This window comes from Pristiophorus japonicus, chromosome 12 (assembly GCF_044704955.1).
Source record: "Pristiophorus japonicus isolate sPriJap1 chromosome 12, sPriJap1.hap1, whole genome shotgun sequence".
Lineage (NCBI taxonomy): Eukaryota > Metazoa > Chordata > Chondrichthyes > Pristiophoridae > Pristiophorus > Pristiophorus japonicus.
This window is the reverse complement of record NC_091988.1, coordinates 11,870,017-11,889,033: the sequence shown is the minus strand read 5'-3', so window position 1 is coordinate 11,889,033 and position 19,017 is coordinate 11,870,017. Positions and strand designations below refer to the sequence as shown.

General features: G+C 46.0%; 1 protein-coding gene across 1 annotated transcript; it reads right to left on the bottom strand.

The window, feature by feature from the left end:
• Positions 1–14,735: 14,735 nt before the first annotated feature.
• LOC139277704 (forkhead box protein E3-like) lies at positions 14,736–15,623 on the bottom strand. Its single transcript, XM_070896534.1, has one exon. The coding sequence runs from the start codon at positions 15,621–15,623 to the stop codon at positions 14,736–14,738; it is 888 nt and encodes a 295-aa protein (XP_070752635.1).
• Between the last annotated feature and the right edge of the window lie 3,394 nt (positions 15,624–19,017).

The following is a 19,017-nucleotide window of genomic DNA, read 5'->3' as shown; positions in this document are numbered from 1 at the left end:
CAATATGTCGAGGAACCAACTACAGAGTTGGCCATCCTACACTGGGTGACGTGTAATGAGAAGGGACTAATTAGCAATCTTGTTGTGCGAGGCCCCTTGGGGAAGAGTGACCATAATGTGGTAGAATTCTTTATTAAGATGGAGAGTGACACAGTTAATTCGGAAACTCGGGTCCTGAACTTAAGAAAAGGTAACTTCGATGGTATGAGGCGTGAATTGACTAGAATAGACTGGCAAAGGACACTTAAAGGATTGATGGTGGATAAGCAATGGCAAACGTTTAAAGATCACATGGATGAACTTCAGCAATTGTACATCCCTGTCTGGAGTAAAAATAAAACGGGGAAGGTGGCTCAACCGTGGCTAACAAGGGAAATTAAGAATAATGTTAAAGCCAAGGAAGAGGCATATAATTTGGCTAGAAAAAGCAACAAACTTGAGGACTGGGAGAAATTTAGAATTTAACAGAGGAAGATTAAGGGTTTAATTAAGAGGGGGAAAATAGACTACGAAAGGAAGCTTGCAGGGAACATAAAAACTGAGTGCAAAAGCGTCTATAAATATGTGCAGAGAAAAAGATTAGTGAAGACAAACATAGGTCCCTTGCTCTCGGATTCGGGTGAATTTATAATGGGAAACAAAGAAATGGCAGACCAATTGAACAAATACTTTGGTTCTGTCTTCACGAAGGAGGACACAAATAACCTTCCGATTGTACTAGGGGACAGTAGGTCTAGTGAGAAGGAGGAACTGAAGGATATCCTTATCAGGCGGGAAATTGTGTTAGGGAAATTGATGGGATTGAAAGTCCATAAATCCCTGGGGCCTGATAGTTTGCATCCCAGAGTACTTAAGGAAGTAGCCCTTGAAATAGTGGATGCATTGGTGATATTTTCCATCAGTCTATCGACTCTGGATCAGTTCCTATGGACTGGAGGGTAGCTAATGTAACACCACTTTTAAAAAGGGAGGGAGAGAGAAAGCGATTAATTATAGACCGGTTAGCCTGACATCAGTAGTGGGGAAAATGTTGGAATCAATTATTAAGGATTAAATAGCAGCGCATTTAGAAAGCAGTGACAGGATCGGTCCATGTCAGCATGGATTTATGAAGGGGAAATCAGGCTTGACAAACCTTCTGGAATTTTTTGAGGATAGTAGAGATAGTAGTTGTCCACTAGTAGAGTGGACAAGGGAGAACCAGTGGATGTGGTGTATTTGGACTGTCAAAAGGCTTTTGACAAGGTCCCACACAAGAGATTGGTGTGCAAAATCAAAGCACATGATATTGGGGGTAATATACTGACTTGGATAGAGAACTGGTTGGCAGACAGGAAGCAGAGAGTCGGGATAAACGGGTCCTTTTCAGAATGGCAGGCAGTGACGAATGGAGTGCCGCAGGGCTCAGTGCTGGGACCTCAGCTCTTTACAATGTACATTAACGATTTAGATGAAGGAATTGAGTGTAATATCTCTAAGTTTGCAGATGACACTAAACTGGGTGGCGGTGTGAGCTGAGAGGAGGACACTAAGAGGCTGCAGGGTGACTTGGACAGGTCAGGTGAGTGGGCAAATGCATGGTAGATGCAGTATAATGTGGATAAATGTGAGGTTATCCATTTTGGGGGCAAAAACACGAAGGCAGAATATAATCTGAATGGCGGCAGATTAGGAAAAGGGGAGGTGCAACGAGACCTGGGTGTCATGGTTCATCAGACACTGAAAGTGGGCATGCAGGTACAGCAGGCGGTGAAGAAGGCAAATGCTATGTTGGGGTCTAGTAAGGAGGAGGAACTGAGGGAAATCCTTATTAGCCGGGAAATTGTGTTGGGGAAATTGGTGGGATTGAAGGCCGATAAATCCCCAGGGCCTGATGGACTGCATCCCAGAGTACTTAAGGAGGTGGCCTTGGAAATAGTGGATGCGTTGACAGTCATTTTCCAACATTCCATTGACTCTGGATCAGTTCCTATGGAGTGGAGGGTAGCCAATGTAACCCCACTTTTTAAAAAAGGAGGGAGAGAGAAAACAGGGAATTATAGACCGGTCAGCCTGACATCGGTAGTGAGTAAAATGATGGAATCAATTATTAAGGATGTCATAGCAGTGCATTTGGAAAGAGGTGACATGATAGGTCCAAGTCAGCATGGATTTGTGAAAGGGAAATCATGCTTGACAAATCTTCTGGAATTTTTTGAGGATGTTTCCAGTAGAGTGGATAAGGGAGAACCAGTTGATGTAGTATATTTGGACTTTCAGAAGGCGTTCGACAAGGTCCCACACAAGAGATTGATGTGCAAAGTTAGAGCACATGGGATTGGGGGTAGTGTACTGACATGGATTGAGAACTGGTTGTCAGACAGGAAGCAAAGAGTAGGAGTAAATGGGTACTTTTCAGAATGGCAGGCAGTGACTAGTGGGGTACCGCAAGGTTCTGTGCTGGGGCCCCAGCTGTTTACACTGTACATTAATGATTTAGATGAGGGGATTAAATGTAGTATCTTCAAATTTGCGGATGACACTAAGTTGGGTGGCAGTGTGAGCTGCGAGGAGGATGCTGTGAGGCTGCAGAGCGACTTGGATAGGTTAGGTGAGTGGGCAAATGCATGGCAGATGAAGTATAATGTGGATAAATGTGAGGTTATCCACTTTGGTGGTAAAAACAGAGAGACAGACTATTATCTGAATGGTGACAGATTAGGAAAAGGGGAGGTGCAAAGAGACCTGGGTGTCATGGTACATCAGTCATTGAAGGTTGGCATGCAGGTGCAGCAGGCGGTTAAGAAAGCAAATGGCATGTTGGCCTTCATAGCAAGGGGATTTGAGTACAGGGGCAGGGAGGTGTTGCTACAGTTGTACAGGGCATTGGTGAGGCCACACCTGGAGTATTGTGTACAGTTTTGGTCTCCTAACCTGAGGAAGGACGTTCTTGCTGTTGAGGGAGTGCAGCGAAGGTTCACCAGACTGATTCCCGGGATGGCGGGACTGACCTATCAAGAAAGACTGGATCAACTGGGCTTGTATTCACTGGAGTTCAGAAGAATGAGAGGAGACCTCATAGAAACATTTAAAATTCTGACGGGGTTAGACAGGTTAGATGCAGGAAGAATGTTCCCAATGTTGGGGAAGTCCAGAACCAGAGGTCACAGTCTAAGGATAAGGGGTAAGCCATTTAGGACCGAGATGCGGAGGAACTTCTTCACCCAGAGAGTGGTGAACCTGTGGAATTCTCTACCACAGAAAGTTGTTGAGGCCAATTCACTAAATATATTCAAAAAGGAGTTAGATGAGGTCCTTACTACTAGGGGAATCAAGGGGTATGGCGAGAAAGCAGGAATGGGGTACTGAAGTTGAATGTTCAGCCATGAACTCATTGAATGGCGGTGCAGGCTAGAAGGGCCGAATGGCCTACTCCTGCACCTATTTTCTATGTTTCTATGTTTCTATGTTTCATAGCTAGGGGATTTGAGTATAGAAGCAGGGATGTCTTACTGCAGTTGTACAGAGCCTTGGTGAGGCCTCACCTGGAATATTGTGTTCAGTTTTGGTCTCCTAATCTGAGGAAGGACGTTCTTGTTATTGAGGGAGTGCAGCGAAGGTTCACCAGACTGATTCCAGGGATGGCTGGACTGTCATATGAGGAGAGACTGGATCAACTGGGCCTTTATTCACTGGAGTTTAGAAGGATGAGAGGGGATCTCATAGAAACGTATAAGATTCTGACGGGACTGGACAGGTTAGATGCAGGAAGAATGTTCCAGATGTTGGGGAAGTCCAGAACCATGGGACATAATCTTAGGATAAGGGGTAGGCCATTTAGGACTGAGATGAGGAGAAACTTCTTCACTCAGAGAATTGTTAACCTATGGAATTCCCTGCTGCAGAGAGTTGTTGAGGCCAGTTCATTGGATATATTCAAGAGGGAGTTCGATATGGCCCTTATGGCTCAGGAGATCAACGGGTATGGAGAGAAAGCAGGAAAGGGGTACTGAGGGAATGGTCAGTCATGATCTTATTGACTGGCGGTGCAGGCTCGAATGGCTGAATGGCCTAATCCTGCACCTATTTTCTATGTTTCTGTTTCTATGAAGGTCAGGAAGTGGTGAGCTATGTCGCCGAGCTAAGGCGACTTGCAGGACAATGTGAGTTTGATGGCTACCTGGAGCAAATGCTCAGAGACTTTTTTGTACTGGGCATTGACCACGAGACCATCATACGAAAACTTTTGACTGTAGAGACACCGACCATCAGTAAGGCCATTGCGATAGCACAGGCGTTTATGTCCACCAGTGATAACACCAAACAAATCTCTCAGCACACAAGTGTTCATAAATTAACTGGAACTGTGCTTGCGAGCAGAAATGTACAGGGTAGAAACCACGAGTCTGCAACTGCCAGCAGGCCTCAGGTGACCCAGATGACTCAAAGCCTGCAACAAAGGATGAATGCAAGGAGATTCACACCTTGTTAGCGTTGTGGAGGCTTCCATTCAGCCTATTCATGCCACTTCAAATAGTATGCTTGTAAGAGCTGTGGAACAATGGGGCACCTCCAACGAGCTTGCAGACGAGCTGCAAGCTCTGCAAAACCTGCTAACCACCACGTGGCAGAGGAAGATTGGTCCATGGTGGATCAAAGCACTTTCGAGCCTCAGAGAGATGAGGCAGATGCTGAAGTACATGGGGTGCACACATTTTTGACGAAATGTTCATCTATAATGCTAAATGTAAAATTGAATGGCTTACCCGTAGCCATGGAACTGGACACTGGCGCTAGCCAATCCATCATGAGTAAAAAGATGTTTGAGAGGCTGTGGTGCAACAAGGCACTCAGACTAGCCCTAAGCCCCATCCACATGAAACTGAGAACGTACACCAAAGAGCTTATCACTGTCCTGGGCAGCGCCATGGTCAAGGTCACCTTCGAGGGCACGGTACACGAACTGCTACTCTGGATTGTCCCGGGCGATGGTCTCACACTGATTGGAAGGAGCTGGCTGGGCAAAATCTGCTGGAACTGGGATGACATCCGAGTGCTATCACATGTCGATGAGGCCTCATGTATCAGGTTCTTAACAAATTTCCTTCCCTTTTTGAGCCAGGCATTGGAAACTTTTCTGGGGCGAAGGTGCGGATCCACTTGGTCCCAGAGGCACGACCCATTCACCACAAGGCGCAAGCGGTACCTCACATGACGAGGGGGAGAATGGAAATCGAGCTGGACAGGCTGCAATGCGTGGGCATCATCTCTCCAGTGGAATTCAGCGAGTGGGCCAGCCCGATTGTTCCAGTACTCAAAAGTGATAGCATGGTCAGAATTTGTGGCTACTATAAAGTAACTATAAATCGTTTCTCGCTGCAGGACCAATACCTGCTATCTAAGGCAAACGATCTATTTGCAATGCTGGCATGAGAGAGGACGTTCACCAAGCTCGACCTGACTTCAAAGCGTATGCTTGCAAGAGCTGTGGAACAATGACGCAGGAGCTGGAGGAGTCTTCGAAGGGCCTCACCTGCTTCAACACGCAAAAGGGACTGTTCATCTACAACAGATGCCCGTTTGGAATTCGGTCTGCTGCAGCGATCTTCCAGAGAAACAAGGAGAGCCTACTCACGTCGGTACCACGCACGGTGGTTTTTCAGGACGACATATTGATCACGGGTCGGGACACCGTCGAGCACCTACAAAACCTGGAGCAGGTCCTCCAGCAACTGGATCGCGTAGGGCTGCGGCTGAAAAAGCCGAAATGCATCTTCATGGCAACAGAAGTGGAGTTTTTGGGGAGACAGATCGACGCAGACGGCATTCAGCCCACAGCCGCCAAGACAGAGGCTATCAGGAACGCGCCCAGACCACAGAATGTCACGGAGCTGCGGTCGTTCCTGGGACTCCTCAACTATTTTGGTAACTTCCTACCTGGGTTAAGCACCCTCTTAGAGCCCCTACATGTGTTACTGCGTAAAGGTGAGAACTGGGTATGGGGAAAAAAACAAATAATTGCTTTTGAGAAAGCCAGAAACATTTTATGCTCCAACAAGCTGCTTGTATTGTATAACCCGTGTAAAAGACTTATGCTAGCATGCGATGCGTTGTCGTACGTATTACAACAAGCTAATGTTGCCGGGAAGTTGCAACTTGTCTAAGGCCGAGAGGGCCTACAGCATGATTGAGAAAGAGGCATTAGCGTGTGTGTTCGGTGTAAAAAAAATGCATCAGTACCTGTTTGGCCTCAAATTTGAGCTGGAAGCCGATCACAAGCCCCTCAAATCCCTGTTCACTGAAAACAAGGGGATAAATATTCATGCCTCAGCCTGCATACAAAGGTGGGCACTCGCGCTATCAGCGTATAACTATACCATCCACCACAGGCCAGGCACCGAGAACTGTGAGGATGCTCTCAGTCGGCTACCATTGCCCACCACCTGGTGGAAATGGCGCAGCCTGCAAACTTGTTGATGGTGGCGAAGCCCACCGACTTGTTGATGGTCATGGAATCATTTGAAAATGATAAATCACCTGTCATGGCCCACCAGATTAGGACTTGGACCAGCCAAGATCCTAGTAAAAAACTGTGTACTGCATGGGAGCTGGGCCAGCATCCCCGTTGAAATGCAAGAGCTAATCAAGCCGTTCCAGCACCGAAAGGATTAGCTGTCCATTCAGGCAGACTGCCTGTTGTGGGGTAACCATGTAGTGCTACCCAAAAAGGGCAGGGAGACGTTCATCTCGGATCACCACAGCACACACCCGGGTATCATAATGATGAAAGCGATAGCCAGATCCCACGTGAGGTGACCCGGTATCAACTCTGACTTAGAGTCTTGTGTACGGCAATGCAGCGTGTGTGCTCAGTTGAGCAACGTGCCCAGAGAGGCACCACTAAGTTTGTGGTCCTGGCCCTCCAGACCATGGTCAAGGATCCATGTCGACTATGCGGGCCCGTTTCTCGGTAAAATGATCCTGGTGATGGTGGATGCTTTTTCAAAATGGATTGAATGTGAAATAATGTCGGGAAGCACCGCCACCGCCACCATTGAAAGCCTGAGGGCCATGTTTGCCACCCACGACCTGCCTGACATACTGGTCAGTGACAACGGGCCATGTTTCACCAGTGCCGAATTTAAAGAATTCATGATCCGCAATGGGATCAAACATGTCACCTCAGCCCCATTTAAACCAGCCTCCAATGGGCAGGCAGAGCGGGCAGTACAAACCATCAAGCAGAGCCTTAAATGAGTCACAGAAGGCTCACTCCAAACCCGCCTGTCCCGAGTACTGCTCAGCTACCGCAGGGGACCCCACTCGCTCACAGGGTTGTCCCTGGCTGAGCTACTCATGAAAAGGATACTTAATACTAGACTTTCACTGGTTCACCCCAACCTGCATGATCAGGTAGAGAGCAGGCGGCAGCAACAAAATGTAAACTATGATGGTCGGGCCTCTGTGTCACAGGAAATTGATCTGAATGACCCTGTGTATGTGCTAAACTATGGACATGGTCCCAAGTGGATCGCGAGCACGGTGATAGCTAAAGAAGGGAATAGGGAGTTTGGTCCACCAGGGAAAGAAAGGCTCCCGACCGCCTCACCTTGTAAATAGTTTTCACTTTGACTTTGAGGGAGAGTGATGTTGTGTATCTCTAAAGCATGCACTCCCATGTTCTGCCACCAGGGCGTCCCCTGAAGTCCCAAGGGATCCCAGCATCCCTTGGGAGCACCGTATATAAACCGGCCTCTAAGGCCTGTTCCTCACTCTGGAGTGTCTTAATAAAGACTGAGGTCACTGTTACTTTAACCTCCCTGTGTGCAGCCTCATCTGTGTTAGGAACATAATAGAGACTACTATGCCTGAACACTTGGCTTTAACCACCCCTGGAATAGAATGGCAATACAGGCACTCACTGTGCCATCAGGTAACAGGTATATAATTTTCTTTTGGCAAGCTAATAATGGCAACAACATTTACATATAGAACATCCCAAGGAGCTTTACAAAGTAAGTTCATAGATGCTGAGTCATGGAGGCGAGGTTAGAAGGGATGATCTACAAATGGCTTTTTAGAAGGCTATTGAAGGTGAAACATAGAAACATAGAAAATAGGTGCAGGAGCAGGCCATTTGGCCCTTCAAGCCTGCACCACCATTCAAATATGATCATGGCTGATCATGCAACTTTAGTACCCCATTCCTGCTTTCTCTCCATATCCCTTGATCCCATGTAAGGACTACATCTAACTCCCTTTTGAATATATCTAACGAACTGGCCTCAACAGCTTTCTGTGGTAGAGAATTCCACATGCTCACAACTCTCTGAGTGAAGAAGTTTCTCTTCATCTCAGTCCTAAAGGGCTTACCCCTTATCCTTAGACTGTGACCCCTGGTTCTGGACTTCCCCAACATCGGTAACATTCTTCCTGCCTCTAATCTGTCCAATCCCGTAAGAATTTTATATGTTTCTATAAGATCCCCTCTCATTCCTCTAAATTCCACAGAATATAAGCCTAGTCGATCCAGTCTTTCTTCATATGTCAGTCCTGTCATCCCGGGCATCAGTTTGGTGAACCTTCGCTGCACTCCCTCAATAGCAAGAATGTCCTTACTCAGGTTAGGAGACCAAAACTGCACACAGTTTTCAAGGTGTGGCCTCACCAAGGCCCTGAAGAGAGAAGCAAAGTGGTGGAAGGAATTAGGAAGTGAATTCCTGAGAATTGGGCCAATGTGACCAAAGGCTGAGCCACCAAGAGTGGGGTGAAGGGAGGGATGATCTGCAAAAGGCTGGAGCTCGAGAATGTGACATGGGGATATAAGGTTCGAGAAATTTCATGGGTGAGGCCATGGGGAGACTTGAAAATGAGGACGACAATCAGTAGTCAATTAAATAAAAGAATAATGAATATTCAATTGAGCCCATATGAAAGAAGCAGAGCTGGTTACTGAACGAAAAAGGCGTGAACCTAGCAGGAAAACTGAAAGTACAGCCAACAATTCTCATAAGGAAGGTTAATCACTGGAAATAATTCCACACTTAGAACCACATTATAGATGATATAGAACATCCCTGACTGGGGACAGCAAGTTATAATGATAAGATTGTTGTAAACAATTAACACATTTTCTGTAATAGTTAGTAGATTGTAGAGTTAAACAATGGCAAAATGTCAGTAGAACTGTAAATATGTGACAATTTATAAATATTTGATGATGCCAGGAATCACTGTCAAGTCTCACCAAACCTGGTTGACAGCATGTCGTAAACACCTCTTAATAAGAACCTAATCGGACACTAACCCAAACCTAGTCCAATGATACATTCTGGGCCACCGTGTCTTGCTAACTGTCGTCGACAGCAGTTGCAATCCTTTTCCTTAAACTGGCTCTCACTCCCCATTCCACACCTTAGAGAGGAGGTTAGGATGGGACTGGAAAACTTGTTGAAATATTTAAAAATATTAAATGGCTTAAATAAGGTAAATTCAGAATATTACTTCGTCTCACCAAACCTGCTTTGCTCTCGTTGACAGCACGTCGTAAACACCCCTTAATAAGAACCTAATCGGACACTAACCCAAACCTAGTCCGATGATACATTTTGTTATTCCAAATGATCCCCGTCCCATCTATGGCCCAGAATGTGCGGTCAGCGATTAAGCGAAGACGTTCGCCGCTGAGCCCGATGTACAATTAGCACAAGGATCTCGCGATCCCTCTGTCGAGAACTTCAGGTTTCCGACATTCAATTCAAATTTACGAAGTATAGTGGCAAACCTCTAGTGCAAACTGCTGTGACGTCAACAAGATGTCTAAGCAGCCAATCAAAATGCAGAATTCTCACAGACAGCAAACAGGCTCTTAAAATTCTAACTTTTAACAATGTTAGAGAGAGCAAAGCAAAGATTGGGGTTCTCATTGAGAGAAAAGGCAAACCTGAAATAAAGATGGACAAACTTAAAAAAAAATACCTTTAATTTCTTCAAAATTTTTATTTTTATTAAAATGGACAAATTTCACACTGCACAAAAATAAAATTACTTTTTCAGGCCCTCAGCATTTGTTTTAGCAGTAATAACACTCAAAGCCCCAGTTACGCCTAATCCCTTTGGGTCTAACTTTTTGTGGGGAATTTAACAGCATAATTACTGCGGAAGAGCTGAAGTTTTTGTCACTTTCCCTGATTTGGGTGATTACACAGATTGCCGGCTCTGTGGGATTTGGTTGGGGGTGGGGGGGGGGGGGGGGGGTGCACAGCCTGTTACGGAGTTGTCGATGACAGAATACAACTTGCAGATTTCCACCTGTGCCAAATTCCGAAGTTATGGCCAGTTTCAAAGGTGGAATGATGATGAACGCCACTAGTTCGCAGTCATCCCCACTGCAAATTCTGGGCCACCGTGTCTTGCTAACTGTGGTCCACAGCAGTTGCCATCCTTTTTCTTAAACTGGCTCTCACTCCCCATTCCACACCTTAGAAAGGAGGCTAGGGTGGGATGGGAAAACTTTTTGAAATATTTTAAAATGTTAAACGACTTAATTAAGGTAAATTCAGAATATTACTTCAAAATTAGTGACCACAAGTGACAAATCCAGTTAGATCAGCTCCAAGGAACATCTTCATAGAATAGATAGCAAAGCTCTGGAATGATCTTTCAGGCAAAATAGCCAAAATACAGATATCAAGACCATTGGAAGCATTGTTGAAGGCAAGGCAGGCATATTGGAGAGCTTCACTTTGCTGGGTCCACTGGCCTACTCTCACATTGGGTGTTCTACAATAAAATGAAAGAGAAAATGCTGGAAATACTTAACAAGTCAGGCAGCGTCTCTGGAGAGAGAAAGAGCAGGTCGGTGACCTTTTGTCAGAATTGGAAAATATTATCGATGTACCAGTTTTTAAGCAAGTGCGGGGGGTGGTGGGGGGGGGGGAAGAACAAAGTTCAATTTTTGTGATGAGTGGAAGGCAGGAGCGATTAAATGGCAAAAAGGATGATAGTGGAAAGCAAGAGGGGTGGTAATGGGATGGGGTCTCATGTCGGGCATGCGGACAATGTGGCCCGTCCAATGGAGCTGGTCGAATGTGGTCAGTGCTTCAATGCTGGGGATGTTGGCCTGAGCAAGAACACTGACGTTGATGCATCTGTCCTCCCAGTGGATTTGCAGGGTCTTGTGGAGGCAGCGACACAAGTCTCCCGAAGCAAGTGCTCTATTTGGAACGCCTACACGGCAAGCGAGCCCCAGGTGGGCAGGGGAAACGTTACAAGGACACCCTCAAAGCCTCCTTGGTAAAATGCAACATCCCCACCGACACCTGGGAGTCCCTGGCCAAAGACCGCCCAAAGTGGAGGAAGTGCATCCGGGAGGGCGCTGAGCACCTCGAGTCTCGTCGCCGAGAGCATGCAGAAACCAAGCGCAGGCAGCGGAAGGAGCGTGCGGCAAACCTGTCCCACCCACTCCTTCCCTCAACCACTGTCTGTCCCACCTGTGACAGAGACTGTAATTCCCACATGGGACTGTACAATCACCTGAGAACTCACTTTTAGAGTGGAAGAAAGTCTTCCTCGATTTCGAGGGACTGCCCATGATGATGATGAATGGGGTGGAAACGCAAAAGAGGTCCGGAGGAGCTGTAAATGACAACAGCAAAAACTCTGCCAGCACCAGTTGGCTTTTCTATTGTTTCCAGATCCCTTTGTGTGGATTCGCCTAAATCGTGTCACACATCTGCCTCTTTCCCCGGTTAACTCTCTTGTTAGTCTCCCAGACTGCATTTTCTGATTATATCTGAATAAAACGTCAAATATAAGTTATTCTTAATATTTTGTTTCTGGAAAAAGATTTCGTGATCCTACAGAAGCAAATTTACAGCAAGATAAAAATGCATTTTAATACCCGTTGGGAGTCTTGACCACGGAATGGTTCATTGCCGACACATATCACATCAAGGAATCGTGTATTATTAACCCCCCCGCCTCTGTAACATTTCGGTCAGCACAGACCCATCATCGCATTTATATGTCTCCAAACCAAACTACTGACACACCTCATCAGCAGGTTCCGTTTGCCTGATGTGGGTACACTCGTTGTACAGATAATAAGAATGTGTGTCTGTTTTCATCAATCGAAAAAGAATATTTCAACAACTGAACGTCTCTGGAAAGATACTCTGAAAGTTTAGCAACTTTAGAGACTTTTTGCTGCCCACTGTCTATTGCAAAATTGTGGAAACGAAAATGCAGGGGAAAAAGACCAATGCAACAGACAGTAAATGATAGTTTGGTGTCGTTAGTGATGCTTTCATCTGGTTGTTATTCCAGACACATTGATCGTCCCCAAACAGTAATCCCATGGCTGATAACACGCATTGCCAAGGACCTTAGCCCTGTTAGCAGCAGCTCCGTTTCCTGCCGCTACCGTTTTATCACAGCGCCCCCATCATTAGACACTGACTGCAGCTCCATCTGATGAGAGTTAATGTTTTGTTTTCCCTCTTTTGCTGAAGATTACACAAATCGTTGGCTTCGGCCAGGAAACAATAAAGTGAATGATTGACTGGGAGGGGAGGCCGTATCTGAAGGACCTTGCTGTGAGGAATTGTCGGGAGCAGCCCCCAGCTTTGCTGGAGAAGTCTGTAACAGGACGATATTTATTGGAGACCACACATAATGGTTGTCATAAAGATATGTTTCCCATTAAACTACATTAACTTTTGATGCTTTCATTCTAAGTGTTTGTCAATAATAGTTTTGTTAGGCCAAATGATTGTAACCCAGTGTTATATTTTGGTGATGTTTAATGGGAGAGCTTTGAAGCCATTATTTTCTAAATGTAATTTAATCATTTGTTTCTTTAGGTTACATTTTTTTTTATTGAAATGTTTACGGTCAGCTAAGATAATGCAGTTTCTTTTGCAGTTTATGATTATTGAATTGAAGGTTTGCAATATTTAATTGGAAAACTTCTTGTCCTGAATGAAATGATTCGTGTGGAGGTCACTCCGGCCTCATTGTTGACCAATTTCCTTAATCTGAGCAGTGTGCTTTGGTTAAGTGTGTGAAATTACTATTCCGAACTAAATATTGGGGAGTGTCCTTGCTTTCTGCCTGAGAAGAAATACTAGAAGATGTGTGGAGGGCCCCATAAAGAAATAAAAAGGTTATAAATGTTGCAAAGGTTATATAGTGGAGCTGTTAAAGTTTACTGACAAGTTATTGAACGCTGAATCTCGACAACCCGGCAACTTTCAACTAAATGTCATCTAACAACACTGCCTTAAAGGAGGATTAGTGGGGAAAATAATTCAAATGTAAACTCAACGGGGTAGTGTATTAATTCTAAAGTCGTGAAATATCATAATATATGCAGATAGATGGAAACGTGTAAAATACCGAACGGGAGGACTGGTGCAGCCAATGAGGCATCAAACCTCTCGCACCTGGCTTCATATTACCATCCAAATATTAATAATATTTAAGCATCAACAACTCGTTTGATGAAAGTGCACCGTAACAAGTGGTGTGGTTTAGTTTGCCATTCAGAGTGCTGACAACGGCTCCGTTTAAACCTTGTCGAATTGCTTACTTGAATATCCGACCAGCACAATGTGAATGTAACCAGAGAGTTTGCTACTTATCTGGATCAGGAAATCTTTAGTTGGACAGTCAAAACGTTCCAGCCCTTGTGTTTGCTGTAATAAGCACCGTCATCTTAAGATGTTTGGTCATTTGTTTCTGGAGATTTTTCAGCAGTTTTGTGACATTCATTAATTCCCGCGGTCGTTTGCTCGAGGTACACAAGAACTTTTTATCTGGGAGCGGTAATGTGGCGGGCATTGCCGGGTGATCTTTCATTCTGTCCCGGTGGAGACAGGGACAGTGTATTCCCAACTGAACTGCGATGTGGAGTTTTACCTGTATCAGGCAGCTTGAACCAACCGCTCCGGAGTGTACAAGGTGCCATTTATTTCATCACCCACGAAGTCACCCGCTGGCTCCTTCAGCTGATGTACTCTATCCTACAGTGGGCGATAGACCATAAACTAACAATGTGCTTTTAGAATCTGTCTGCGAAAGGTCAGCTCCTCTAATAGCAACGGTGTGAAATGAAAAATCAATAAATTAGATTGCACACAATCCAAAATTTTTTATTCGATTGTAAACGATTTTTAACATGAAAGGGTGTTTTCTACAGGAGCGAGCACTGCCATTCACCAATAAACAGGCAACAGGTTGCAGGGTGAAGCATAAAGGACTGGTCAAGCGGCGGAATTATCCCCAACACTTCCAGAATCACTGGGGAAGGGGAGAGAGTCTGGTCCTGCGGCCAGTCAATGGAGGAAAGGTTCCTCTGTATGCAAAGTGAAATATCCATTTAGAAAACAATTGTTCAGTAAAAAGCTTTTTTCTTTCAACTTTATATACCGCTTGTAGGTAGGATCCTGAAATAGATCTGTTTTAATTCTCTACCTCATTCTGGCGAAACTGGAGCTGTGTTTACACAATATACTCTAAACTGTTCCTAAGTTTCTGTTGATTTTGACGACTTGTTACAAGCGGTAGGATGCACTTTAATATGACACAGCTCTCTCTGTTTAATGCAACCATTTATTGAACAATCACAATGAAGAACTTCATTCTAACATTTACATCAATGTACAAACATCCCAGTGAGGCACAGAGTGACGCGAGACATTACTATTTAACTGTTGTCTGAAGGCCGAAAAGACGCCTCGTTGTTTTCTCCAAAGTCAGTTGTTGGCCGACTTGAAGAAGTTTGGAGCGGGACCACTCTCCCCCAAAGCCTGCCACTGAGGACTTGAGGTCGGGGCCGAGGACAGGCCGACCCCAGCATCACAGGCAGAGCCCGGGTTCCTGCAACTGTGGTACCACCTCCAGAAGGGGTTGGTGATGTACTGTCGGTAGAGCACCTCGTCTAGTCGGTACGCCCTGCGCTCCTGCTCGGTGTACGGGGAGTACAGGGAGTTGAGGGCGAGAGGCTCCACTGGGAAGGGGCAGCTCGGGTAAGTCACGGCTAGTTTATTCTCCAGCTCCTTACTCCGGCCCCTTCTCCGGCACCTCCGGCGCTGCCTGAAGTCTCCTTTGGAGAAATCATCCAGGTTGGAGGGATGGATGCTCCAGTAATTCCCCTTTCCATCTTCACACCTCCCGGCTTTAATAAAACACTCATTGAGAGAGAGATTGTGGCGGACGCTGTTCCTCCAGCCCTGACCTCGCCCTTGGTAATAAGGGAATGTCTCTTCGATGTATTTATAAATGGAGCCCAGGTTGAGTCTCTTGTTGGGGGAAGTCAGGATGGCTTTGGCTATCAGAGCGATGTAAGACATGGCTGGCTTGTGCTCTAGGCTCGCTGTCTCCTTCAGCTGCTCACCCGGCTGGCCGGTGAAGTCACTCTGAAGGGGATTCTCTGTTGGATCCAGGCAGCTTCTGTCCTCTGACTCGCTTTTCCAGCACGGTTCCCCTTGCCCTTTGGGCATTTGCGCCCCGGCCATGTAGAGCGCCGAGGAGCAGGTGGCTTCTGCATCTTCTCCTTCGGTGGGTCGCTCCTGTTCCGTGGGGTCTGTTTCCGCGAAGGGTCTGAAGAATGCAGGTTTGATGCTCACATTCACAGATGTCATCTTCGCTGCTGCTCCAACGCCTGTTCCCGATTCCAAGTTTGCCAGCTGCGCCGGGCAGAGGATTGTTGCTGTCTGGCTGTGCGCTCGGGGTTTGCCTCGAGTTCAGATGGCTGAAGGAAGGTGAGGATGACAGGGGTGTGTGATGTAGCTCTCGGGAGGGCTGGGTGTGGCCAGGAACCGCCCAGCCAGCCCAGCATAGGTACAACGCTCGGGAAGACCAATCATTTGTCAGTTTTGTTGCCTGTCTAAATCTAACCTTGTAGTCCCTGCCCCGTCCACCTGATCGTTTCTTCATAGCAGCAGCCGCTGACAGAACAACCAAAGGGCAGATGTAACATCTACTTGCTGCCACTCGCACTATTAACGGCTCTTTGGGTGCCACACAATTCGGGCGAGGCTAAGTTGGGATCCGGATACCAAAGGGCTAGGTTAATACCCCACGTTTAGTCCCAGTTTAAGCTTGTGGATTTGACAGCCAATCCACCCTATCGGGTCAGTTAAGCCACCTCTAATAATCAGGATGGGTGAGTGGGCAAATGCATGGCAGATGCAATATAATGCGCATAAGTGTGAGGTTATCCATTTCGGTGGCAAAAACAGGAAGGCAGAATATTATCTGAATGGTGACAGATTAGTAAAAGGGGAGGTGCAACGAGACCTGGGTGTCATGGTACATCAGTCATTGAAAGTAGGCATGCAGGTACAGCAGGCAGTAAAGAAAGAAAATGGCATGTTGGCCTTCATAGTGGGAGGATTTGAGTATAGGAGCAGGGAGGTCTTGCTGCAGTTGTACAGGGCCTTGGTGAGACCACACCTTGAGTATTGTGTGCAGTTTTGGTCTCCTAATCTGAGGAAGGACATTCTTGCTATTGAGGGAGTGCAGCAAAGGTTCACCAGACTGATTCCCGGAATGGCAGGATGACATATGAAGAAAGACTGGATCGACTAGGCTTATATTCACTGGAATTTAGAACAATGAGAGGGGGTCTCATAGAAACATATACAATTCTGATGGGATTGGACAGGTTAGATGCAGGAAGAATATTCCCAAATTTGGGCAAGTCCAGAACCAGGGGTCACAATCTAAGGATAAGGGGTAAGCCATTTTGTACCAAGATGAGGAGAAACTTTTTCACTCAGAGAATTGTGAACCTGTGGAATTCTCTACCACAGAAAGTTGTTGAGTCCAGTTTGTTAGATATATTCAAAAGGGAGTTAGATGTCGCCCTTATGGCTAAAGGGATCATGGGGTATGGAGAGAAAGCAGGAATGGGGTACTGAAGTTGCATGATCAGCCATGATCATATTGAATCGTGGTGCAGGCTCGAAGGGCCGAATGACCTGCTCCTCCACCTATTTTCTATGTTTCTATGTTTCTATGACACGGTGGACAGTTTCCTCCTGCTTTGGGGGCCTTGCACGAAGTTGTAATAATATGCATGTACCAGAGGCTATTCTATGTTCTGCCCATACGCCTGACACGAGACTCCCAAAACAAGCACTCTACTCGGAGCTCCAACACGGCAAGCGAGCCCCAGATGGGCAGAGGAAATGCTTCAGGGACACTCTCAAAGCCTCCTTAAAAAATATAACATCCCCACCAACATCTGGGAATCCCTGGCCCAAGAGAGGCCAAAGTGGAGGAAAAGCAGAGAGACATAGAAACATAGAAAATAGGTGCAGGAGCAGGCCATTCAGCCCTTCGAGTCTGCACTGCCATTCAACGAGTTCATGGCTGAACATGCAACTTCAGTACCCCATTCCTGCTTTCTCGCCATACCCCTTCATCCCCCTAGTAGTAAGGACAACATCTAACTCCTATTTGAATATATTTAGTGAATTGGCCTCAACAACATTCTGTGGTAGAGAATTCCACAGGTTCGCCACTCTCTGGGTGAAGAAGTTTCTCCTCATCTCGGTCCTAAATGGCTTACCCCTTATCCTTAGACTGTGACCCCCTGGTTCTGGACTTTCCCAACATTGGGAACATTCTTCCTGCATCTAACCTGTCTAAACCCATCAGAATTTTAAACGGTTCTATGAGATCCCCTCTCATTCTTCTGAACTCCAGTGAATACAAGCCCAGTTGATCCAGTCTTTCTTGATATGTCAGTCCTGCCATCCCGGGAATCCGTCTGGTGAACCTTCGCTGCACTCCCTCAATAGCAAGAATGTCCTTCCTCAAGTTAGGAGACCAAAACAGTGCACAATACTCCAGGTGTGGCCTCACCAAGGCCCTGTACAACTATAGCAACACCTCCCTGCCCCTGTACTCAAAACCCCTCGCTATGAAGGCCAACATGCCATTTGCTTTCTTAACCGCCTGCTGTACCTGCATGCCAACCTTCAATGACTGATGTACCATGACACCCAGGTCTCGTTGCACCTCCCCTTTTCCTAATCTGTCACCATTCAGATAATAGTCTGTCTCTCTGTTTTTAACAACAAAGTGGATAACCTCACATTTATCCACGTTATACTTCATCTGCCATGCATTTACCCACTCACCTAACTTATCCAAGTCATTCTGCAGCCTCATAGCATCCTCCTCGCAGCTCAAAACTGCCACCCAACTTAGTGTCATCTGCAAATTTGGAGATACTACATTTAATCCCCTCATCTAAATCATTAATGTAGAATGTAAACAGCTGGGGCCCCAACACAGAACCTTACGGTACCCCACTAGTCACTGCCTGCCATTCTGAAAAGTACCCATTTACTCCTACTCTTTGCTTCCTGTCTGACAACCAGTTCTCAATCCACGTCAGCACACTACCCCCAATCCCATGTGCTTTAACTTTGCACATTAATCTCTTGTGTGGGACCTTGTCGAAAGCCTTTTGAAAGTCCAAATACACCACATCAACTGGTTCTTCCTTGTCACTCTACTGGAAACATCCTCAAAAAATTCCAGAAGATTTGTCAAGCATGATTTCCCTTTCACAAATACATGCTGACTTGGACCTATCATGTCACCTCTTTCCAAATGCGCTGCTGTGATATCCTTAATAATTGATTCCATCATTTTACCCACTACTGATGTCAGGCTGACCGGTCTATAATTCCCTGTTTTCTCTCTCCCTCCTTTTTTAAAAAGTGGGGTTACATTGGCTACCCTCCACTCCATAGGAACTGATCCAGAGTCTATGGAATGTTGGAAAATGACTGTCAATGCATCCACTATTTCCAAGGCCACCTCCTTAAGTACTCTGGGATGCAGTCCATCAGGCCCTGGGGATTTATCGGCCTTCAATCCCATCAATTTCCCCAACACAATTTCCTGACTAATAAGGATTTCCCTCAGTTCCTCCTTCTTACTAGACCCTCTGACCCCTTTTATATCCGGAAGGTTGTTAGTGTCCTCCTTAGTGAATACCGAACCAAAGTGCTTGTT

What these genes read in the sequence shown, in the direction of transcription:
- LOC139277704 (XM_070896534.1), bottom strand. Translation starts at nt 15,623, where the DNA reads ATGACATCTGTGAATGTGAGCATCAAACCTGCATTCTTCAGACCCTTC.